Source organism: Rhipicephalus sanguineus, chromosome 5 (assembly GCF_013339695.2).
Source record: "Rhipicephalus sanguineus isolate Rsan-2018 chromosome 5, BIME_Rsan_1.4, whole genome shotgun sequence".
Lineage (NCBI taxonomy): Eukaryota > Metazoa > Arthropoda > Arachnida > Ixodida > Ixodidae > Rhipicephalus > Rhipicephalus sanguineus.
In genome coordinates this window covers 88,812,698-88,838,560 of record NC_051180.1, presented here as the reverse complement: position 1 = coordinate 88,838,560, position 25,863 = coordinate 88,812,698, and the positions used below count along the sequence as shown (strand labels likewise).

Here is a 25,863-nt window from a genome sequence, read left to right as displayed (position 1 = left end):
TGGCTCTAATGTTGCGTAATCACAAGTCGCATTAGCGAAACTGAAGACAGTGGGAAAATGCCCATTCTTGGAGCCTATCACATGTCGCAAAAAGCTCTGACGACAAAGTTCTTTATGAATGACCACATGTACAGCCTTATTATTGTCTGTTAGACGGACCCTGCGGAATTTGTAACGAGCAGCTGAAGAGGTCTTGTCATTATTACTTTGCTACAATGCACTAAGTAATGCTAGTGCATCGTTGTTTCCTTTTTTTTTTAATTTGCGGCCTTAGTATGTTGGCTGAAATCGAGCCTAAGTGAGCAAGCGCGAAGAACGCAATGTGTTGACTCAATGACTCAATTCTACGCTGTAGAGCAATGAAAAATTATTAGTTTTTGTCCGCGCAATGGTCTTTAGAATCTTACTGGACACTGTACCAACGCGGTGAAATGAATCAACTGCAATGTTTTCTCTACATCTCCACAAGATGCGCCGGAGCTGCGATAGCAGCACAACGGCTTCTTAGACTGTCCCCTTATAGTAAATGCGCCGTTTGGTTCGCATGGTTTGCTCTGGGACAGCCCCTGCTTAGTCACCACTGCTGGCTTCCGCCTATGGGCGCGCAGCCGACGTCGCAGTGCGCCTCGGTCGGTCGCTATAGCTTCCCGGTACCTATAGAGAGCGCAGTGTATGGGGTGAACGTCCTTGTGTAAGCGGTGCATCGAACAGTGCGGGTCCTATTCTCGGTAATCAGGGCGTCCGTCTCTGATCGAAACACCGCAGTGCTCTGACACTGGGAATGTCATTGGACCCGAGCTAGGTTGGGGCACGTGGTTCGATTCCGCGATGCATGTGGTGTATCTAGCTTGTTTTTTTTTTTTACTTAAAGAAAGACTTAACGGCTTTTTAATAACGAAGTATCAGCTTTGTTTGTGCGAAGTGACTCACCGGATATTTAGTTGGGTAGGAGGAACTCACGTTTCAATAGTTTTATTTATATCTGTTTCTTTTTTTCGTTGTCGTTTCTGGTGCCGGAAGCGACAACGACACGGACCTCTTTGTATGATTCCCAGAATCTACAGGGATACGCCAATGCGCAATAATTCTTTGAGAACAATTTAAAAGTGAGCCTAAAAGGAATGCGTCAAGCTAGGGTCAACGTTTTCCCCTTGTCAATTCTTTTGTCGAATACTTGTCTACAGAGACGTTCCTAGTTCGACTATCGTCGACTTTCGTCTCAATTCTGTTTTAACTCGCTTGCTGTGGAGAGGTTGATATTCATATCACCTCGGCTAACGCATTTCTATACATTTCTATTGATGTGCATGTCCGTCGTAACAGGCTCCTCTACCATATCACTGCAGATTATATTGCGCGGTCATTGCGCTGTCTGTCTAGTAGATCAAACGCCACACTGTAAAGCGTGCTGCCACCCATAGATAAACTCTCAAAGTTATCCGCACAGAAGTTTCCTCCAAGATGGCCCCCTGTGCGTGCAAAGGCCGGAATAACACAAAGCTTGAGCGATGTATGTACATATGCAAAATAAGCTATGAATGTCTTTTGTACAGCTCCCCGTGGGTAAGTCCCGTGGGGAGCGAACATCCATACATCCCCCCCCCCCCCTTTTTTTTCTGCAACTCACGTCCCTGTGTAAAGAGGTTGCCGAAAGCATTATACATTTGGTTCTTTAATTTTGCTAGCCCTCTTTTGGCACTCTCCATGTATAACACTACAGTTCCACGACGCAAGGAAGGACGTTGATTGCCGCCTAGAAGAAAAGAAAAATTACTGGAGCCTGTAGTTTGGACAAAAGGTACTGAAAATCCATCGAACTTTCCTTTTTCGTCGCTACGGTTCCACATGGACAGTGCGTATTAGCTTTCGTTCTCCGTACAGCTTTGTCTATCACTACACAAAAGCGTAACAATGACCCGCTCGAATTGCGAAGTGTCATCGATCACTCACTGCGCTTACAATCCGCGATTGCTTGTCGGCTAATGTTGTTGCAATCTGTCCATCGCCATTCGTTCGTTTCGAAGCTATTGTTTTGTGGGTCATCGCCGTACGGCGTCCTTTGGAGACCTCACAACACAGCTTGTGTGACAGTTTCTGCAGTTTGAAAGGTACCTTTGATGCAATGCGTCAGAACAGCATTGCAGAGTCGACAATTGCTATGTTACAATACCCCCCCCCCCCCCCCGGCCCCACTGTTCATTACGCCTTCAATACATTTACTCTCGTCTCTGTACTGCTGGATCAATTTATGCTTTTTTTATAATGACAGCTCCGAAAAAACGTCGACAGTGTCTCTTAATAATCACACATGTCGCTGCTCACACGTTGCGTCAACCTTACATTTTCCCAACTCATTCTTGAAATTCTCTAAAGCTGAGCACATAGTTAGCTAAAACAATCATTTCGTTCATACTTACAACAGGCTATATTTCAATTCTTTCGCTTTTAATAACAAATAATAACTTGCGGGGCTTTACGTGCCAAAACCACGATATGATTATGAGGCACGCCGCTGTGGAGGGCCCCGGAGACCATCTGGTGTTCCGTACGTGCACTGACATCGCACAGTATACACGGGCCTCTAGAATTTCGCCTCCATCGAAATGCGACTGCCGCGGCAGGGATCGAATCCGCGACCTTCGGGTCAGCACCCGAGCACCGCAACCACCATGGCGGACACTTATTTAGTTTTTAAAGGGACACTAGAGAGACGACATTTTTCTCGTATTAGTAAATTAGTCTTAACACCACGCTTACTGCGAGAACTCTCTTGGTAAGTGAGAGAAGGCGAAAAAATAAAATGCAGGTGGCGACGCCACCTTGAAAGTCCCGCGCCAGTCGCCGTGACGTCATTGATCTTGACAGCGTCCACGAGGGCCTGCTTAGTTCCGAATAGGTAAAAAATGAAGTACATTTTCTTCTAAAGGTGCCAGAGACTCAATATACCAAGTTTCAGGTAATTTATTTAAGATAATGAGGTAAAAATACCAAAAAGCACTTTGAAATCCGTGACGTCACCATCGGAGATTTCGGCGAGAAATTTAAAAGGGAAATTTTGGCGTTGATTTTCTGGTATATTAATGAAGCTATGGTTGCGACATTAATGCCAGTTTTCAGAATATAATTGATCAGTCTAAACCAATGTATTGTTTCACTATAGTTTCCCTTTAAGCTATACCTTCTACCTTTATGCCAGCTAGACTTCGCTGGGAGGTAAAATGCTGGCAATAGACCGGCCGGCAAACAATAAATTAGAGGAAACATTCGAGAGCAAACAAACTGAGCGCTCCTAATGAAAGGCGCTCGAATATTGCGCGGGCCGTCGTCGCCCCTTGATGATCTTGGCAGCGACCGTCGCGCCGTGTCTTTATTTATACCTTCCAGTCTGGACGGTGATCACTGCACTGCGGCCTTCGTTCAACCGCCACTACTACCAGCGGTCGCGATTGCGTCAAAGGGGGGAGCCGCAAAAATAGCAAACCCCGAGTCGGGGCCGTGGCCCGCTGCAGTACACGACGACGCGAAGCTTTTGAGAGCGGCTCGCGCGCCGTACGGGCGCTGCGTCATCGTCAGTGCCTCAGTCAGTACTTCTAGGAACTGGCCTCCGTTGTTTGTATCTTTGAGCAGGGGAAGGCTGCAAGCATCTCCAGTCCCTTGGCAGTAAGTTGAACTACGCAGGGCTAGGCGACGTTAGCAAGGGACTACGGATGAAACTCTCTTTAAATCTCTCTCTCACTCTATATATATATATATATATATATATATATATATATATATATATATATATATGTGTGTGTGTGTGTGTGTGTGTGTGTGTCCGTGGGGGGGATCTATAGGGATTGGAAGTGGCATGAAACATTCACAAGAAATTGTGAGAGTTGAGGATTCTTGTAAAAAACATTGCAATCTAATGCGTATGGCTAACTCAAAAGTCCATTAGGATGAAGCTCGTACTGACAGGAATTTTTTTAAAGAGCTGGCACATATTCTGTAGCCAGCACACGCTCACTACTTTAACGTAGTGAAATGGAAAGACCGCTCGAGCGAAAAAAATCGTCGAGGATCGTGCACAAGGCTTTCCATGCCGCTGCCTTCTTGGCATTTCTTTCGCGCAGCCGTCTGCGTCAGCTTGTGCAACGACGGCCTTTCAGCTCCGGCTACGCTCCGCAGTCAGTGAAAAATAGCGCGCGCGGCACTCGCGCGACAGCCTCAGTGACGTCACTTCCGAATACAGCTGGCAGCAGCGTCGTCAGGCGGGGAGGGGGGGGGGAGAGGAAGGAAGTGACGTAGCGGAGCAGGGTCACCCGTCCGCGTGACGTAGCGAGCGCCGCCGCCATTACGTTGGCGCAGTTTTAACCCGCTGCCAGCTGACTGCAGAGGACGCCGGCAGCGGCAGCCGGTGCGGCGGCGGTGCATTTAGATGCGCGACGGAGCGCAGCAGCGGCTGCAAGTGATGGTGCGCACAGAAGGCGCGCGCTCCAATTCTCGGGCGGGAACGCTGACACGACAGCACATTGTTTTAATGCATGAGCAGTAGGAGGAGCGAAATCGAGAAAAAGTGTTTCCGAGTTTGTGTGAAGCCGACGGGTTGATTGCGGCTGATTGCGCTGTGTGTGCGATTGGGTTGATTGCGCTGTGTAGTGTGCTCCTTCTCTGTGTCCGTGCTTATTGCGCTGCGTTTAACCGTGGTTTGTGGTGGATAACGTTAGCTGTCAACGTAATTTCCCTTCATATAACTTGGTTCCCGTCATATAACTCTAGCAAGGTGAGGTTGTCGGATTCTTAGCACTTGTAACAGTGCAAGATACGAGAAGTTTCATGTTCTTGTCTATCCTTAGTTTCGCTGTGAAATCTTGGACACAGTTGTCCCAATACCTCTATCAACGACAAGAAAATGTTCCGCTTTTTACGACTGGGAACTACAGACGGGACCTTATTATGTTGAGGCATGCGAGGGTACTTCCGTAGGAAGGCCCGAGATCTGTATTTTGCTCAAGACCTACGAGACACGCAGTCATGTATATGTTCTTATATGGAGAACAAAGAGGCTGCGAGCATGGTCTGTTTCAAGAGTGAAAACACTGCAGCCACGTCCGTTGCTATATTGCAGCTTAAGCCGAAAACTTTGATGTGCAGCTGCCTTTCTGATACTGCATGCCTGTTTCCGTGGAGAGATACGCGTTGCACAGTATCAGGTTTTGAGGTATTTCGGTTCGTATGAAGCCCGCACACACGGTGAAGCCCTGGCATCCACAGTCTCTGGCACGTAGTTGTGTAAGCCCGCCACGCATCGTCCTTCAGCAGGCTCCGGTGCGCACGAATGCGGTTTTCCAGGGCGGCTTCGCTTGCAGCATGCGACGCGATCGTGGCTCCCTCTCGCGACTCCGGATCGGCTCGGTTATATACCTTTCGAGTTGCAAGCCGCTTCGGGTTGTGCCTTGCGGAGAATGTAGCAACTGCCACTCCTCCCAACGCCGACTCAGTTGCCATACGATCGGCGGAAAGTTGCAGGAAGTTACACACTTCTATGCGCTTTGCACAAAGTGTATATGCAGAAATTTCGCTATCGCCTAAAGCTTAAACCAGTTCGAGCCAGTTGAGGTCGTATTCTGTCGTTGTCTTCATGCACTCGAAGTATAAACGTCCCTGTAGATCGCTAAAAAATCTGGGGCGCATAGGAGAAGACATCCGCTGACACTCATTCTATCGCCGTGAATATTCACGTTATATCAATAGCAACAGAACATGCTTAAAAGTTCAAGTGGATCTCCTGAATACAGAGCCCGAATCGCTCACGGATACTTTAACAGCCGCGCGTTCCCGTGGTCGCCCAAGCATACCCAAACGCGCGCACTGGAACAGCCGTCTTCACTTCCTTCAGCAACAAACAACGTATGTATATGCGTCCTTAAATGGGACGTTTTCTATCATTTCCTATGGATCATCAAAATTGGCCAATCTCTTGACGCCGGGCCCACATCATTTCGCGGCGTAAAATTCACCGCCTGTAAGAACGGTGCGTAGACCTTTAACAGCTTAACATCGATGTAAGCAGTTCGCGAGGAAAGGGCAGAAAACAATGGACGTCATACCCGCCATATATTTGCGATGCGCCAAACAATACAAACGTAAAACAACAATAACAGCCAACCATGAAGACGTAAACAGCGTTATAGCTCTGTGCGATTTGCGTCTATACAACTGCAAGGCTGAATCGAGATCACAGCAGCGCATCCTTACAGCCACCGTTCATACAGCCAGCAGCCCTGTGTCCGGCCCATGGACTAGCGCACTTTTGAACTGCATTCGAGAAAGATGAGGTCAAGCTCTTATCGGCCTTTGTCGACGCTTCTTCTTTCCAAGTGCGTCGCCCGAACACGGCCTCTGTGGCGGAGAGCTCAGAGAAGGCGTAGAACCAACACTCGAGACAGCCATTCCGAAAGCCAGCGAGCAGACAAGTGGATTCGTCATGCGCGTGCACACACACACACAGACACGCAAACACGCAGGTGCGGAAAGCAATGTCGCTGCCTCCGGTTCAAGGGGCGGGCCTAAAATAACACTCGAAATGTCGGTCGCCATTCCGCTCCTTCCACTACAGTGGCTAGAATATTCTAGCCACTGTACTTCCACAAACGGATTGCCGCTGTCGTTTGAAAGGAGGCTGCGAGAGTTCCTGCTCATGCAAGAAGAGGCTGTTGCTCCTTCAATTAATGGTTTCGCCTGCCGCTAACAGCGGCAGCCGTTGAGGTGATGGTGGTATAACCGCCTTTATTACGGAGGAAAACGCGATCACTCGACGCTGCACGCCGAGCTGAACAGGCTTTGCTGTCGAGCCACTAATAGGTCTGCAGTTCAGTGGCACAGCTCTGCTCGTATGCTGTGCAAGTAGAACGTTTGTATTAGGCAGACACCTGGTGCACCCATTTTTGTATCCTCACGAACACAAGCGACGTCGCATAATCTGGTTGGAGCTCTGTTGAAGTTAGCTAATGTAGTTCTGGTTACGTGCAGACATCATGGACGGGACCTTTTCGTTCTGTAACAATAGAAATCTCTTTTTCCTTATTGCTCTTCTCACTGCGTCGTCTGGAGACACGGAATAGCGGCCATGTGTAATGGCATTGGCGAGATGTACTTCGCTTATCCTATAAATGACTCTCTTCCTTGTACTGCCATTTGAACCCACGCAATGATCAATTTCGCAGAAAATGAGCGCCGGTTCACTGGGGTGCCTGTAAGATTGTGCTCCTAGTTAATAGCATAGTACTTCATTAACCGCCTCACCCATCTTTTGTCTCATATAGTCACTATATATAGCTTATGGTTTTATCGAAAAAGTCACCAGTTGGCCTCACGACATACAACACACAATAAATAGCCGCTATTTTTTCTGAACAGTGGCTGCGTGCGGACAAACATCGCTATCTGCATCCATTTCATGCACAAAGACAAAGAGAGAAGGGTAAATGAATGACAAGGCTATTAAGCAGAGGAAAATATCCGGTTGGCTACCCTGTACTTGGGAAGAGGGTGAGCAAGAACGAAAGAGGAGAAGAGAGTCTGTAACAATACTAAAACAATACGGTATACAAACTTCTGCGGCACTGGCCCACGGCCGGACTTCATCGCGAGCCGCTATGAGGGCGCTGCTGCGGCTTCTTAGGAAAACCGGGCTGAATGACACGTTGTGACAGTTCACTAATTATGTAGGTGCGTTGCTTTTGGACAGTGCTATTGCGCGATGTCTTTGTGCACGAAAACCAATCGAGTGCTGCAGCATGTTCATCTTGTCGCCAGCAGCAATAACTGCACTTGAAACGTATGCGAGGCGCGTGGAAGACCGGGATAACGCAACCATACCATTGCAATAATATATCTTTTCGCTCTTGGTCTGTTGTCTGAGCGGCGCTACGCGCGCGTTATCATCGGAATCTGCCAGTCGTGGAGAGTCGGGGATAACAAACAAAGAGCGTAGATCAGTAGGAAGAATCCTTACATTAAAAGGCCGAGGTATGAGTATTTTTTATTCGCACTAACATTTACATCTTCCATTTGTATGTACCCGCGTGAGTGAATCGGCTGCGCGGCAGGGACGTTGACCTCTCCTCTTTAACTGGCTCGCTTAGTCATAGCGATCTCTTTCTCTATTAGGAAAAATAGGGCGGGCGTTAAAGGTCGGATTGATGAACCTCCGTGACACCGAGCTCGCGAAATTCTCGCGAGGCTACGGGCGCATAATTTTCGTCGGTCTTGTCGGGATTCGGACTTTCTTCAGCAGCCAGCATACGAAACTGCAAACCTTTATTATCAGTGAAACCATCCAAGTCGTTCACTTTACTCTTCGCATGTACACCGCAGCCGTTGCCTTTCACTCAATACATGCAGAAACGGAGAGCTCAAGTACATCAGAAAAAAAATAAAAAAAATAAAAACGTACAATGGTTCCTTTGTCAGTAACAACCGTACACCTACAACGAAAAAAACATCGGAGTGTGCAGACGCACACAGCGACATACCTAGGAGTGTACGTCAGCGTCAGGTAGTGTACGTCACCGTCAACGCGTGCGTGTACATGCGAGAATATATTTGTGAGAATATAATTCTGCTGGTTCAAACGAATTTGTATGTACAAGTACGTACGGAAGCATATGCGTAAATCACCGTCTCTATTGAGAGACGAAGGACGGTGTTAAGAGACGAACGACGTCCCCTTTCTGTAGCGTCCATTAAAAGAAGACCCGAAGTAAGAAGACGACGTCACCATTTGGAATGATGATTCCACCTTTGGCCGCAATTCGCCTCACCACCAACATGCCGAGGGGTGTGCTCACATATCGAGTAGTCAGTTAATGTTGTGCGGCGCCTGTACTTAGTAGAAAAGAAAGAACAGCTTGAAACTCTAATGTGTAAGGCCTTCTACGATACAGCAGCGTCGCGCACCGCTCAGCGTATATTATGAAACGCGGTGTGCCGAAGTGCAAGATAATCGCCAATGATTTCAAACTCGCACGTATCGGTTCCTGATCGGCCCTTGCGCCTACACATAGACTCGGACATAGGCATAGACTCATATAGGTTTCAATTTCTCCTTGTTTTTTAGGTTTTAGATACACTTACATACAGGTCCGTGTACAGGCTCGATGCAAACGCTAATGATGCGCTTCACTACTTTGCGTAAGCTTTCCCTTATTGGATAACAGTTATGCTAACGTTTGCTACCGCTGTTTATGGAAGGAAAAGGAAATGACAGATAGTGCACGTTAAATAACCCCAGGTGGTCGAAATTTCCGGAGCCCTCCACTACGGTATCTCTCATAATCATATCATGGTTTTGGGACGTTAAACCACAGATATTGCTATTATTATATGACAGATAAACTCGTGTATATTTGCGTGACACAGCCTGCGTCAAACCTATGCGCACAAACAGGCCTCGTACGCACAGGTTCGTTCGTGACATTTGAATAACATTTCAAATAATAATTTTTCAAGAGCACCATCCACTCAGCAGCAGGAGAGAACACCTGCTGGCTGACAACGGAGTTAAGTAATTCAAGGAATATCTCCCGCAGTTTATGAAAACGGATTGTATTTACTTACTGTACTGGCAGCACTCATTCCTCTATAATGAAAACGTGGGTACGTACGCAAAAGGAAGGATTATGGCGTAGTGGGCACTGCGCAATTGTACTTGAAGTAGGCATTCTAGGATAGCTTGAAACGGCCAATGTTACGCGCACTAACGTTCGTTTCCTTGCGGCACGGCTCAGGCTATAGCAATTGAGAAGGCGATGCGCAAGGGGCCTGATTACGCTATCGCGTTCTCCTCTTAAATGCGAAGCTCAAGCGTCCTCCAAGTTCTTCTTTTTTTCTATTTTGCCACTGACGTGGATTGTGAAACCCCAGTACGCCATTGCGCATATCATTTCCCGAGCTCCATATAATATAAATGAAGGGCAGTGGAGAGGAGATTTAATGTATGTACGGTAGCAGGAGGGAGTTGCTTCGAATTCTCGGAAAATGGATCGATCGAAGCCAACTGTGCACGCGCGGATCGGTTTCTCTACTTGCTCTCGCCGCTGATACGCTGCCCGAAGGCGTTGAGGCGTTAACGTCGATGAGTTGGAAAATCCGTGTAGTCACAAAATTTACCAGAATGAACTCTGACCCTAGTGACTGTGAGAGCTGCAAATACGTGGTAATTCAACCAGTACATGGATGTTTTGAAGTCTACATGGATTTACCTAAGCATCTGGCTTGCAACGGCTCGGTGACTGAAGACTGGTAATTTTTCCGTGTCTGTCCGAGTTTTCTTATGCACACTTTCAATCAGCACATAGTCAGTCTACATAAACCAACTGGCCCCTGTCATCGCTTTAATGATAACTTTCAATAAAGTAGATGCCAAAAAAAAGAGCCTGCTTGGTTGTTTGACTTAATGATTGTCTCAGCTAACCAAGTTGCATCTCGCAATAGCTTCTTCTTCAGATAGATAGATAGATAGATAGATAGATAGATAGATAGATAGATAGATAGATAGATAGATAGATAGATAGATAGATAGATAGATAGATAGATAGATAGATAGATAGATAGATAGATAGATAGATAGATAGATAGAGTGAGTGAGTGAGTGAGTGAGTGAGTGAGTGAGTGAGTGAGTGAGTGAGTGAGTGAGTGAGTGAGTGAGTGAGTGAGTGAGTGAGTGAGTGAGTGAGTGAGTGAGTGAGTGAGTGAGTGAGTGAGTGAGTGAGTGAGTGAGTGAGTGAGTGACTCGCGCTAGCCCCTTAGAGAACATCGTATACCGTGCTGTAATACCTCGTGCGCACTATCAACCTACAAATGCTGTGTGCTGCGCTAACCGCGGTACCGGCAACATCTCCGTTAACTCTTTCGCTTTTTTTTTTTTCCGCAGAAGCGTATGTAACGTTCCGTCGTCGGGCTCCTCTCGCACTGCGTGACCCAGACGCAACGTGCGCGCGTGCAGCGTTTCTTTTATTTAATTTTTTTTTTTGCATGACAGTCGACTGTCGCTGTGCGACCTCGCCATGGGTTGCCGCCGCTTTCGCTTCTTTCCGAGTGCGCGGGGGAAAAACACCCGTGCGTCGCCGCCGCCACTCCCCGTGGCCTGCTTCCGAGGCCACTGTTTGCGGACCGCATCATGGCATGCGCGCTGTTACGCGGCTCGTTCACTAGGGCGCCTCCGAAGTCGCGTGCACGCGTCGCGAAGCGCGCTGCGGGGATGCTTTCCAGCGTTGCTCGCTGAAATAGCTGGTGGCAGCGTGTACGTGTCGTTCTGATTTTTTTCTTTTGATTTTAACTACGAGGCTCGTTGAATTTTATCGCAAGTGTTTCTGCTTTCATTAAAGAGCGAGCCCTGGTTTTAAAAATCAAGAAAAAATAAGCTAAAAGCTTAGGTTGTTCAAGAAACTCTTCAGCAATGAGGGTACATGCATCAGTGACTCATTTATAAATTCATTCAAATATTTTTAGGATAGTGGAAATGAGCCGAGCCAAGGTGGCGATCTCGCTAATTCTGGATAGTTCTGCATTTCAGCAGCATTTAAAGGGTCCAAGTTGCGAAGTTATTCCGCAACTTGCCTGTGCGGCGTCTTTGGTAGAACCTTTGGTGCTTTAGGACGTTTGAATGAATGAATGAATGAATGAATGAATGAATGAATGAATGAATGAATGAATGAATGAATGAATGAATGAATGAATGAATGAATGAACGAACGTAAGTGGTCTAAACGTTTGTCGCTGACGTTTCGGTGGTGGCATACTCCTCTACGCTTATTTTTAAAAAAAATTCTTTCCCAGGGTCATCCTGGACATCTCAGATGAGATGACAGCTGTGCGCTTTGGGCGAATAGCTCACTCTCTAATAAGCGTTTATTCTGTCATCAATTCCTTGCAAGCATCAATAAAGGACCTCTTGTAAGGCTTAGAGGCTGCTTGAATACAGCTTGAAATTTCATCGGTCACCAGTTTAGTTTAAACAGGTGAGGTGCGAGTCACACGTAAAGTAAATATTCCCTGTATTACTTTTCTGTCATGTTATCTAACGAGATTTTATTTATGACGGCTCACGATAATCGGGATTAGGCCTAAAGTATAACCTGCTAGTTTCAAAATGGTGCGTTACTGTTCTTGCTATGTCCTGTATCTCGTACGATAACGTATCAAGAGAGCAATACGGCGACTCGCTTAGTAATTGTGAGGATTCACTTCATGTCGGATGATTACTTCATTCGTGCAACCAAATTATTGTTACGGAGAAGCCAGCGGCACGCGTTGTCAACGTCTGTATCGTAAGAAATGAATCGTACAACAACAAATTAGTTCACTATCAGGAATGAATGTGCACACCCGATCCCAGTTCCCTCTTTTCATTAGGCCTCACAGAATGTTTGCCTTCTTCGAATATAGTTGTCTGTAGTAGCGTGCATTGTCGGGTAGCAGTATAGGGTTGTTGACCTTAGCCTCCAGTTTTCATTCGTCACTCGCTTTCAGCGCTGGCGCACCTAACGCTCCAGTGGAGCTCCGAGTTCCTATAACGATGAATGGCTACGCAAAGCAAAAGCGTGTAAAAGACAGTCTAAAAAAATGGCTGCCAAAGTTGACAACAGACTCGACAAAACACATTCACCCCTCGAATCCGTAAGCACACCGAAACGGCACTTGGGGCAGCTGAATTGCGACACGTTCTCTCGCGCGGTTGTTAAATCAAGATTTTGCGACGCAAGGGCACCTATAGCTTCGACGAACGTTCGGTCGCTCTACGCGGCGACCTTTACGCAACCGCGGGTCGCGTCGATATAAAAGGAGGGGCTTGACCTGTCGATCGAGAATTAGGGGCCAGGATTAGAACACCTGGCTGGAGCTAAGGGGGAGAACCTCGTTTCGCAAAAAAAAAAGGGCGAGCGATCAAGGATCTCGCGTACGCTGGAACGTGAAACCGACCTCGCGACTAAATTTAAGGCAAGCCTCTTTGTTCGGAACGAAACGCTGCGCGTGGTTGAGAGGTAGGTGTTGCATAACGAGTAGCATACCTGCGCAGTAATCGTGCGACAGGCATCTAAGCCCGCTAATGCTCGGGATTACAGCGAACCCTTTAAAAGAGTGATGAATAGCAGGAAAGGGGAGTCGGGGGTGGGGGGTGGGTAGAATGCGTCATAAAATTATAAATTTGGCAGACTACTCGATCAATGAGCTGAGCTTGAATTGAAGTCAATGTCGATGTTATAACAAGGGACTAGCCAGCGTTTACTGGGATTTAGGGAGCACTAAACATCACATAGCAACACCAGCCGACATTTTCTAACAGTTGGCCAAGGCTGGCGAGCATCATTTAGCCATATTTAGCGAACGTTATCCAACACTAGTCGAGGTTAGCCATCAATTGACCAATATAACCAACACTAGCGGACATTAGTCATCGTTTAGCCAACACAAATCAGCGGTAACTAATGCCGGTAGTAGGCGCGTAAATGCGGCAGTTGAATTCAGTAAGAAGCACTATTCATCGTAACCCGTTGCGGAGAGAGAGTAGAGGATGCCCACTCAGTAAGGCGTTGTCTTCAAAATTCTTTCTTAAAGGCAATCGCAGGAATCTCCATTGAAAAGAACCACCCCACCAATACCCAACAAGGGATTGTAGTATTTATTAGTAAAATAAAATAAAATAAAATAAAATAAATGAGAATAAAACTTGTTCGAGAAACTGCGCCCTTCAAAAAAGTACAAAGAAAGGAAGAAAAAGAAAGTCACAATGACAACCTGCTCTTCTATTTTACTACGCAGAAATGGGTGTCAAATCATCAATCAGTAGCAACAGACAGCCACTAAACGCGTGTTCCAGAACTCTGTCAATATATTGAACATTTCTCTTAAAGGGGTCATGAAGCACCTCTTGGGCATGTTGAAAAAACACAACCTGCGGAAAGCTGACACGGCTATGAACTGCTCTGCAAAATATTACAGTCGTGCGCGTCGCGTAAACCCCACAAGCGGAGCGCGAATTTGCCGTTTCCTCAGGCGCCCTCTTTTCAAACAGAGGCCGGTTCTCACTCTCGTCGGTGGGCGGGGCGTCTGCATGCGTACGTCCCGGAGACATAGCATGCTTATTGGCCAATAGCCGGATGAGATGCGCTTCTTGCCACGGGGTGCCGCCACTTGCCCGCGCGCTTACTTCTCAGTCTGCTATTTTTACACGGTAGCCGCACTCGCGCATGCGAATCACAGCGGGAGAGCGATCGCGTTTCATGACGCGCGCTGACGTGACTTCTTACCCCCGTGCCATCCCTCCCTGTCTAGCTTCCAGTGCGCTCGTCGGCACGAGAAAAGAGAGAAAGCGCTGAGAGCGTGCGCCAAACCCCCGTAACTCCGCTGATTCTTGACGGATTCGAGAAATTTTTGCGGCAATCGATTCGGGAGGCAGTAAACTCCGATACTAACGTCATTAGATCATTACTTGGAAAAGTGGTTCATGACCCCTTTAACTGTAGTTCAAGTGACGGGACTGAAACACTGAACAATGGCCGTTAAATATTAAAATTTAAAAAAAAGTGACATCGCATTTTCTGCTCGTTACGGCAGCATTCTGTGTGTCATGGGTCCGGCATTCGGTGCGTTAGTGTTTTCGATAGCCGTGAATGCACTTATCGCCAGGATGCACTGACGGAAATGAGGAAGTTTGTTATCGGGCTTTGGCAAGTTCCTGCATGAACCATTGTGGCCATTGTAACAGGGGTCACGGAGAAACATCGTAGAAAGGCGTGCGCACGAGGGGGGCGGGGGAAGGGGGCGGGGCTAATCATCGAAAGGGGGCGCCAATTTTGCCCCATACGTTTACTCAGTCGGACTTTTTTACGTCATTTCTTTGTGCGCAGGGTTATGGCAACGCATGTTTTTTTTTTCTTTTTTTTTTTGAATAATGGTCATCTTTACCCCGCCTTTACCCCGGAAAGCCGGGGCCAACGGCAGGCCGCTGTGAGAATCACGCCAGCGCTTCACTTTCGTTTTTGCAACCATTGCAGTGCTCGTTTTCTTTTCGGACTCGACCACGGTGTAAGTTTCTTTTCCTTAAACCGCGGACTCGACCAGCGGGGAGGGGAATCTTGCCCCCCCCCCCTAATGGAGAATCCTGCGCACGCATATGGCAATACAATCTCGTAGAACGAAGCTCTTAGATTCGAGTCGTATATAAAGTATCGGTGCGATACGCTAACGGCGACGTCGTTCGAATGAAGCGAGAACCGAGGATCGGTCAGCTGCCTTCACCGTCGCACGGCGATTCTTAACGACCAACAAAACACACAAAAACGAAATCAGTGGCCAAAGGCGACCTAATTACTGAGCCGCAGCGGAGGACATCCCTATCAAAGACACGGTTCTCTTTAGTTCCCGCTGCTAATCAAGTGGCTTTCAAGACAGCTGAATTCTTACCTCTGTCGCTGTTCACTGGCCGAGTGCCTCCCTCGAAAGAAACTAATACTCTAAATTCCTCGCTCGGGTGACCTCTTTATTTCACTCCTCTCAAAAGAGGCTAGTTTTTCCCTGATACTTTTCGTATTTCCTCTCGTTTTTTTTTTCTTCTGGACACGACAAACAGTATTTACTGTTTTTTTTAAGCCCATGCTTAGCTTTGGAAAATTTTTATAGCTTTTATATCAGTCGCTGGCGTTTACATTAAAGAGAAAAAAAATGGAACTCTTTCTCTGGGCCCTCCGTCTGTGTGCTCCCGCTGTAGCGCAGTCCTAATTTCCTGGCAGTTCGGGCAGCAAGTAAAAAAGACGATTCAGGCATCTTGGAACTCATCAGTTGCTCGGAAACGTATTTGGCGATTCTCTGGCAAACGGATCCCGCAAGACCCAACTAAAACACCTCCGTGGGTCAATTTACCAGTCCTCTCAAGCGTGAGATGAAACGCGGTTGAACTTATGAGGTGGCCCACGTACGGGCCATCACATGTTCTGATTTGAGGAAAGTTAGATTCTTCCTCTCTTAATCTTCACTTGGAAAATTTAGCTAAGTTGTGTAGCGTAGGGCATTTCCAATAATTAATAATTTATGGGGTTTTACGTGCCATATCCACAATACGATTATCAGGCAGGCCTGGCGGGCTCCGGAAATTTCGACCACCTGGGGTTCTTTAACGTACACCTAAATCTAGGCGATTCCTCATCGCGTACGTGATGCGAGGTAATCGGAACGTTCACACAAATACACACCCACAAACACAGGCATATCGCAAGTCAATATACTTTACGTAGGAGTAGGAAAAGAAAATTACACAATCCAGATTATCCCCAGCTTCGAAGTAACTTGACACTATAGCCGCTCCAGATCCTGAAGTGGACGACGTCATCTTTTACGTCAAGAACAATGTATCAGTTCGCGATGCGTAAAATTTGATTTTTGTGGGCTACTGTGTTCTCCGAAGTAGGTCTCCTAATTAGACGCCGCCACTCCCGAAGTTTTCGCGGCAGACATAACCCCGCACAATCAATCAATTAATTTTTTATAAACCGCAGCGCTATAAGCGCTATGACAGGATAAGTTTTTACAAAGGTGTATTTGTGCAGAGAAAAATGCGAAAAAAATACAGCGTCAAGAAAGGAAAGACACAAGTACACGAACACATTTGGCCACCGGACGAAGATGTGTTACGAATACATAGCTTTAAAGGCGGGTACAAAGCTACGGGCAGGTCATGAACGATCAGAACCATAGTCGGGTCATTCTACGCCAAACGTCCCAGGCCTTTTGGCGACCATCTCAAATGTATTCGAACAAAATCGTGCTGATTTATTGCATTGAGAACAGTGAATTACTAGAATATGGTTGGGACGTTTGGCATGGAATGACCTAGTAGTGAATTCCAGCCTTCAATTGCACGGTGGTTGGGGGGGGGGGGGGGGGGAGAGGAGCTGAATTTAAACCTGTTAGTGCGTGCATAATAAGGTATCAAGTTCAGGTAGTGGTGACTTCTCATCGATGACTCTGGCGGGAAGTAAGTATAGAATGTCACGGCAAAGTTCGACCTCCGTTCAATAAATCGCATAGGTCATGAACCACTTAAAGCTCCGCATACAGTTCTCGCGGTGCTCATAAGCCCGATCCCTCAAAACATGAGGATTTCCTGCACAGTTTTCCCGCTACCACGTGGTAGTGACTGCGCGACGAGGCTGTATACGCTCGCAGCAGATACTCGATCATGCGAGTGCAATTAACAACGCTCGGGTAGCCAGCTCTGCGTACGCGGCTATAATATTACGATAATGAATGCATTTGTCAGGCGCGTGTCTGACGGCGAGTCCATTTATTTCAGCGCAGACGGGTTATATGAACGACTAGAGAGAGAAACAGAGGCCAGTAAGCTATAGGTTTGTGGTAAGGCAGACATACATACAGACTCCTAACTATGCATGACAGCGCGAGATCTGAGAACAAGATTTCCAGCAGGAATCGTCGAAGCCTATCCTCGCCTTCTCTGTTTACCATGAGAACTGCGCGCCTTCGACAGAGATAAGTGGATCGAAGAGGGCGCTGCGCTCGCTCCGTTTGTTGCTGGGCTTGCAGCGCCTCCAGCGGAAAGGAGCGTAGCTGTTGCTGCCTGTGTACGGTTTGGCGCGTCCCGTTCGCATAGCACAATCTTTCCGGTGCCCACTCTGCATCAGACTCGTTTGGCAATCGTAAGGGGATCGGAAGGATTAATTACATGCGCTCGCCCGGGCCTGGCGTCCCTGCCCGAACGGTCAACAATTACGTGGCCCAGGGCGGTTCGCAATGCGAATTCGCCGCGGCGCGGCGGCCTTTTCCGAGAATCGCGCACGAACGGCAAGCGTGCCCCGAGGCGAAATAGAAGTGAGAGTGGATATCTCGTTACGACGTTGTTTGATTTCTCCTTTTACACTCTGCGTTAGATCCGAGGCGAACGATACGCGGCGATGTGTTGCTCGTGCGCTGCTGGTTACGCTTTCTCTGCCCATTCTTTTCTGGCGGCTTGGCGGCATTGCTGGAATATGTTAGACTGCACTGCAAGCATAAGGTCTGGCTTGCGGTTTTCGTCGAATGAATTGCACGACTTAGCTATAGAGTTCGGGGTAATTGTAACATATTCGCAACAAAACATCTTCATAAAAAGTTTATTCGGACTATCCTTCTTTCCATCCGTTACGAGCCTAAGCCTTCGGCAAGATGAATATTTGTTTGTTTGTTTGTTTGTTTGTTTGTTTGTTTGTTTGTTTGTTTGTTTGTTTCGATTAGGCATGGTAGAAACCTGCTTCCATTTTTGCTATTTATGCAATATTATTTCTAGATTCACCCGTTCCCTCATTTAATTGGCACGTGCGGCTGTTACGCACCAGAACGTGTACTGATGTCATCCTTACAGTATAATTTTTAGGCGCGGAAACTCACGTACTGTTAGATCACTGCCCATTGCAGTTGTTATGCAGTCATCTTTCAAATACTTTTCATCGCTATTTGTGAAATGACTCGGTTACCGGGCAGAGATAAGCTGTCGCTATCCATAACAGCCTCTATGCTGTTATCGCCAATATCGCTGCTTATCGACGTGTTACGGGCTGCGATGAGTGTTATGCTATTCTTACCCATTACAGCTGTTTTGTCCTTATCGCATTGTCGCTCTTCGTAACGTTAACATGCTACGGGTGGTGATGCCTGCTGTTATGTATGACACAACGGAAGACAGGACACCGAACAAATCAAAGTTAAAAAAAAAGTCGTTTGGGCTTCCATAATCTTGCTCACAATGAGGCATATATTTTTCACTTTTTATTTGGTCGGTGTTCTTTTTTTTTTCTTTCATCATGTTTCATCCCGACCAGATGGCTTTCTGCCGGACTATTGATTTCAACCTTTATGTATGTTCGTGCGTGTGTTTGTATGTGTGCGTGTGTATAAAAACTTGGAGGACGCTTGAGCTTCACCTTCAAGAATAGAACGCAAGAGCGTAATCGGGCCCCGGGCGCATCGCCTTCTCAATTGCTAGCCTGTCTTCGGTTCTCGGTGCATGCCTCAACCGTGTCATAAGGAAACGAACGACTGCGCGCGTAACATTGGCCGTTTCAAACTATCCTAGAATGCCTACAGCAAGTACAGCTGCTAAATGCCCACTACGCCATAATTCTTCCTTTTGCGACCCAGCGAAGGGCCCACTACGCGTCCGTAAGGCAACACGCGAACCAACGCAGCTGCTCACTTCGTTGATGTTATTGCTGCTGATGATGATTAAATATGTCTGAGTGCTTTGTAATGGGTGGGCCTTTAAAACACCCACTCGTTGCGCAATTCACATGTTTTGACGCGTGGCGCGATTCTACGCTTCTGCCACACAATATAGCATGCAATAAGGAGACACCTCTCACAACATCACATTCGTAAAGTGTTTTTTTTTTTTCTTTCTAAGCAGTTCCAAGCAATAATGCTGGTACTGTGTGGCAGAACACCAGCTTGCGACGCAGACGGCCTGGGTTCGATTCTCACTCGAACCCGAAGATTTTTCTGATTTATTTTATCTGCATATTTCTCGATTTTTCGGTCACGGACAAGATGGTGATTTTTCGCTCACAGCCAACGACGCCGAAACAAGCTCTTTGATGCTATCGCGTTAAAATCCCACGCTTGCGGGGAACACGTAGCACAGTCACAGCGAAAGCTGGAGGAGTTCTAGAGACCCCCGTAAACCTTCTTGAGGCGACTACGGCAAGTGCACTTGCAAGGTACCCACTACGCCGTAAATCATAATTTTGAGAAATAGGGAAACACCCACCATGTCATTACTCATCATCCTGCAGGCGGAGAAGCGAGGTACCCGCTACACGTCGACTAAGGCATTATGTGCACTTTGTTGATGCTTCGGCTGGTGACGATTAAGAATTGTGGTGAGCCCTTTGTAATGGGTGTGTATCTTTCAATCACCCACTCGTAGCGCAGTTCGCATTGTGTGACGCCTGGTGTTACATTACTCTTCTACCATGCTATATTACATCTGTTGACGCGATTCCCTGCCCGACATGACGCCTGTGGATGGCCCGTTTTGGAAAAAAGTTTCAAGTACTGGCGTGGCACTCTGGCAGAATACTCGACTGCCACGCAGAGACCCCGGGTTAAAATCCCGCTCGATCCTGGACTTTTTTTCTCTCATCGTGCGTGATAGCGGTTACGGACACCGGACAACAACGCCACCAAAATCGGCTGTTGTGATCTGATGACATCTTTCGGTGTGATAGACATGCAAAACTGAAAAATTTCGGCTGGAAGTCATACACTCCTCCTCCTACCCCCATCCCGTTCCCCCCTTCCCCATCACTGCCCACACACCAGGGCTGGGCAAAGATACTTTGCAATAGTATCGCGATACGATACAAAATACTCAGGCAAGAAGTATCGGAGGTACAGATACAAGATACTGCCGCAACAATTGTATCCGATACGATACTTGGCGATTGTATCTTAAGATACTTCGATACATTCTCAAATTTGTTATTATAGATCCATATAATGTAGCAGCAAACGCCTATGCACGAAAATGTCTGCTTGAAAATTTCTTAACTGTGACCTATTTTGTTTCACTTGAATGAAATGTCTGTTAGTATCTCAAAAGTTTTGCCCTTCTTGCTCAAAGTAAATTACTTTCCTTCCAAGACAACTTATTGGGGTTTGTTTTAGCTTCTTCCCAGGACAACTCATTGTACACTTCGCTGATAGTGGTACTTGCTTTGCACAGCTTGGCGACCATCTAGCAGGTTGCCATATAATCAAAATAACTTCAATAAGAAGCCTTCGCACGACGGCGCAAATACCGGTGTGGACCCTTGTCGGTAAAAGACAGCTTGCACAATACCGTATATCCGGACAGGTGTACAGCAGCAAGAACGCTGGTAGCGACATTTTTCTTTCTTTTGTTCTCTTTTGGGGGGGGGGGGGGTTGACGCATGTTGTATATTAGGGGTTTGAGACCTTTCGCTAGCGGCCCGGCCCGCACACATGACCCTCTTCGTTTCATTTGTTTTTATTTTCTAAATAAGTATGTTCGTGAGCTGCACAGACATGACTGGTCTCAAGCATTCCTTTCGTGAGGAACATGTGGTCACCATGTGCTGAAACATAACCGTGGAAAAAAACTATATTTCAGAATCAGCGTCCAGATATCAGTCATTCTGTACATTGGTATCGATGTTTCTGGAATCCTGACTCCAAATCTCCTTCAGAAATGACCTATATATAACATATATATATATATATATATATATATATATATATATACATATATATATATATATATATATATATATATATATATATATATATATATATATATATATATATATATATATATATGGGGAAGGCTTCCTTTCAAAAGTCATTTTGTTCAAACTCTCTTCCACCATCTTCACTGTCCCGGCCCTTGCAACTAAATTTCGCGACTGCGGCCGGCTGGCTATAAGCTCAGTTTGAGACCCCTGGTGTATACGTAGATGACGTAAAACAGCAACGAATTTTCATATTCTACTCTTCTGCCGGCGTAAAGCATTCTTTGTTGATATACTCACTAACGTGCAATCTTTTTAGTAATTTTTCTTCAACGAGAGAACATGTGCAACACAGAAACGTCTCAGACGTATTGCATAGTTCCACAAAGCGTCGCAGGACACCGCCGCTATTCGCGCTATTGCCACTTATAGCTTCCATTACGTGGCAATTAGTAATGCGAAAAATATTTAAGAAAGCCTAAAACAGGAAAACAAATATAAGTAAAATAGAGAGGTGGTTGTGTATCAAACATTCACATTGAATGAGTACAGAAATACACTACAGACGGCGCCCTGAATAGCTATGAGCATGAAAACTTACCTGTTGAGACAATAGAAAATTCAGTACGTATGGAAAATTGCTTGAAAGGGCTCGTAGGGACGCTCATGAGCAAATCAGAGCATTCAGTAAAACAAAGTTTTTCGAATCCCCTTCCCAACATCTTTAAGATGGCTCCTAATGATTTCCAATATTATAATGCAAACTCAATTTCGTTATTTTTCAAAGCGGTAAGCAGAATGTTTTGTACTGTTTACTCAAGGTACGCCCACATAATCATATAATTGTTTTCAACATAGCCTTGGCAACGTGTAACAGTGGAAACAGTAGTGGAAGTAAAGTAGACAGAAGAATAAAGCAGAGATCTTATTTTGGGAGTGCGTTACAAAAGACATACTGCAGTGACCAGACCGGAAAAACACTGCACAGACTTAGGTTATGTAAGGGATGCAAAATGGCAGCTAAGAAAGCACATGTGCTAATAATCAAATTATGATTTCATAAATTCTTTGGATAAATGTAGCAAGAAGTGAAAAATACGGTACGCGAAGATATTTTCTGTTAGGTAAACGCTTGCTCTTTTAGATCTAGCATCAGTGCCAGTGGTGCTATCGTTGTTAGATTCTTATTTGCATATAAGTTAATTCATGGCATGCAAGTCAAACTTACATCCACGAGATCCTTCAAATCGCTGATATGTAAAATACACGCGACGCAGAGGAACCCCATTCTTGCACGCATCACACTTCGTTACGGAGCAAGACGCAAGAGAATTTTCAATAACGACACTGTAGCAACATCAGAATTTGCGCGATAGACGCGGCGCAGGACAGTGGCTAAGAGCAAGTGTCGCGGAATTGGCGCAACTAAAAAGAAAAGAAATCGATCAAACAAAAGGTACGTGGGCTGGGCGTGAACGTCCGCGCGCTTGTCTTCCTCATCTTCTGCCCTCACTGGATGACTCTGGCGGAAAAACAAAATTGCGTCATTGCCCTAAGACTCATTCAGATGGCTTAGTGGCACTACAGTACCAGCTTGAGAAGCGGAGTTTGGCCAGCGATTCTGGTTTCGCACGGTTGTGTTGCGATAGAAGTATCTTGTACCTTAAGATACACGATACATTATCAAATGTACCGGTAATACAGATACAGATACTTGTCTTTCGAGAAGTATCGCGATACAGATACCCATAGAGTATCTAAGATAGTATCTAAGATACATGTATCTTCGATACTGCCCAGCACTGCCACACACATACCACTGGCTACGTGAAAGGAGATAATAAATAGGCTGGTTATCTATTAGCTGGATAATAGGCGGCTTATGAGCGCGATGGGTGTTTTCCGGATAAACGGAACGTGTTATTGCATTGCCTAATTTGCAAACTTTAACTAGAAAGAACTGCATCATTTGCAATCGCCAACGAAGGTTTAGCCTGAACCGAGTTTTACAGCGCAATATCCGCGGGATTTTTTTCAATCGTTTAAAGAGCGCCGGTGAGAGATCTGAAGACTAGCGGAGCGTGCGCGGTCGAACGACCACTGATAGCACAAAACGCCTACCTTAGAACGTATTTCCTTTGTGCCTGTTTGGTGAATACCTGTGCGCTGCTATTTTATCCGGCAACACGGAGTGAACAAACTTACATTGATAGAAAACATGAAAATGGAACTAACTTCATCGTTTGGGTCTCAACAGCGGTCTCGGTATAGAAGAAAATGCAGTGAAAAGCAGGGGGGTTCAACCCCCCCCCCCGAAATTTTTCAGTTTTGCTTGCGTATATATACACGCACACATACAAACGCACGCACGAACATACATAAAGTATGGTTGAACCCCCCCCCCCTCCCCCCCCGAAAAAATTTCTGGCTACGCCCCTGGTGAAAAGCTATCTCTAACCATACTGTCGCATCGTTCACTACAAAGGGTCACTGACAGCCGGAAACATTCGGACGGAGACGGATGGCAACGTGCTTGGAATGAGGCTAAGACGTATCGTTATCGTCAGCCGCCATTAATCCAACATGCATGTTACAGGACAAATGAATCAATTCAGGTTTCCGAAAATCTCAATTCAGTGCTGTCTCGTGTGCTTTCACTCTTTTCACCTCTCGGAGTGAATACAACACCAAGAACAAAAACTGGGGAAAATTCCTGCTCCAAACGATAACGTAACAAGGTAGTTTCGATTAAGTAAAACCACAATGATAAGTAGAAAACACTGAGCTGTATAAATGGTTCAGCTAAACGGACGGAATAAAACCAGGCACAGCGGGACGGCACAGATGCCGTCCGGCTGGGACGTCTCTGCATGTCACCGGCGGTTATTTGTGACCACCCAAAAACAAGAACAAGATAAGTGTCCTCGAAAATTCCGTAGCCCTGCATAAGCCAGTTGATACATCGACAACAGTCGATGGCGCTTAGAAACAAGAGCCCTTTGTGAACGCCGGTTCGCGCTTGTTTTCCTCATCGACAGCGGCGGGCTACCTACACTCACAAAACGTAGCATCCCTTCCTTTTTCGTTTCCAACGCCACTTGCCTCACTTCACATGACAGGAAAGACATAATCATTAGCTGTCGTGTGCACGAGCGCTGATAGAGCGCAGCGTCAGAACGCACGAAGCCGCTCGGTTATTACGAAAGCGACACCTTGATTGCGCAATGCTTTGTGTTATTCTTGTGGACTTTGTTACAATGTGGCTATACTGCTCCGTTACGGGAGTTCACAGACAAAGGAACGCGCTGCTGAAAATGGATACACAGTGATCGCGTCCTCCGGCTGTTGCTCAGGTGACCAAAACCTGAGCACGTCAAAAGCGCGCCCGCGCCGCGGCACCACCCCTAACGACAGGAGCGATTTCTCCGGTGCGCTGCAGTGAAACAAGGCGCGCAGGTGGCGACGGCTGCGCGCGCCGCTCAGCTCAGGTCCGAGCGTCACCGCGGTTGTCGGTTGTATTCTCGCCGGTCAAGGCGTGCACACACTACAAGCCACTGTGTGCGCTTCATCTAACAAAAGACCCGTGTCATAAGACACCGTCCACAGACGTCGAGATGAACTTGTTCCCGGCATTAGTATGGTCAGGGTTTTTTTTTTTTTTTTTTCTAGAACGATCTCGGCTGCAACGCTTTCATTCGCGCCGCCCCAGCGACGACTGGGACGGCGCGTTTTTTCGTAAGCACCGAGCAATTAGAGGGCTCGAAAACGCAGTGCGTATCAAAAGAACATGATACGTTAGCTTGTGGTGTTTGTTAAAACAAGGAGGGTTCACGACCTCGTAGGGGAAGCGGATACGCTAGATTCAACTAGAAAAAAGGTGTCACCACTCACTGATGTTAAGCGGAGGCATTTTGATGAAGTCTCGGTCTTCTCCTCCTTGCCTCGGGTCCTGGAAATCCCCTCGGTCGCCCTCCGAAACGGCGCGACGGCGGCGCACAGGCCCGCTACCAGTAGGCCTGCCAATGTTTTTCCTCAACACCAACCGCGGAGCCAGCCAGCGCGCCGGCCGCCCGGCCCGGCACCCCGGCCCAAGCGGCGGTGGTGGCGGCGAAGAGGGTGGCAACGACGGCTCCGCCGTGGCTCTGCCCAACCCGCGGCTGGGCGCACACTCATCGGGCAGTGGGACGGTCTTTCGAGCAACGGCTTGCGGCTCACGCGCAGCGAGCGAACGGCGGCAGCAGCGCGGTAGGAAGCGAACACACACGGGCGCGCGCGCGCGCCACGCAAATCACTCCGGCGAGGCGCGTCAGCTGAGTGGAGGAGGTGGCCACAGCACAAGAGACGCGACGCGCTCGCGCGCCGGCACAAGCAACGCGGAGGCGCTACGCAACGTCCGACGCCGGCGGAGCGACACTACTGCTGGGAGCGAGGTCCGCGCCCACTCCGCCACGGGATTCTCGCCCTCCCCGACTCTGCAGCGGCGGCGGCGGCGGATGGGAATCAAAGCGCTTCTGCGGCGCTGGAGGGTCAGGCTGGGCTAGCCAGCTGCTGGGGGACTCCATGCGCAGTAGTCGTGGAG

General features: G+C 47.2%; 1 protein-coding gene across 1 annotated transcript in view; it reads right to left on the bottom strand.

The window, feature by feature from the left end:
• LOC119393970 (monocarboxylate transporter 10) overlaps nt 1–25,658 on the bottom strand; it is a 132,029-nt gene extending 106,371 nt beyond the window's left edge. The window contains exon 1 of the mRNA XM_037661177.2: nt 25,176–25,658. Within this exon, the coding sequence (XP_037517105.1) occupies nt 25,176–25,194 (19 nt within the window). The 5' untranslated portion in view covers nt 25,195–25,658. The remainder of the gene's footprint in view (nt 1–25,175) is intronic.
• Nucleotides 25,659–25,863: the final 205 nt, after the last annotated feature.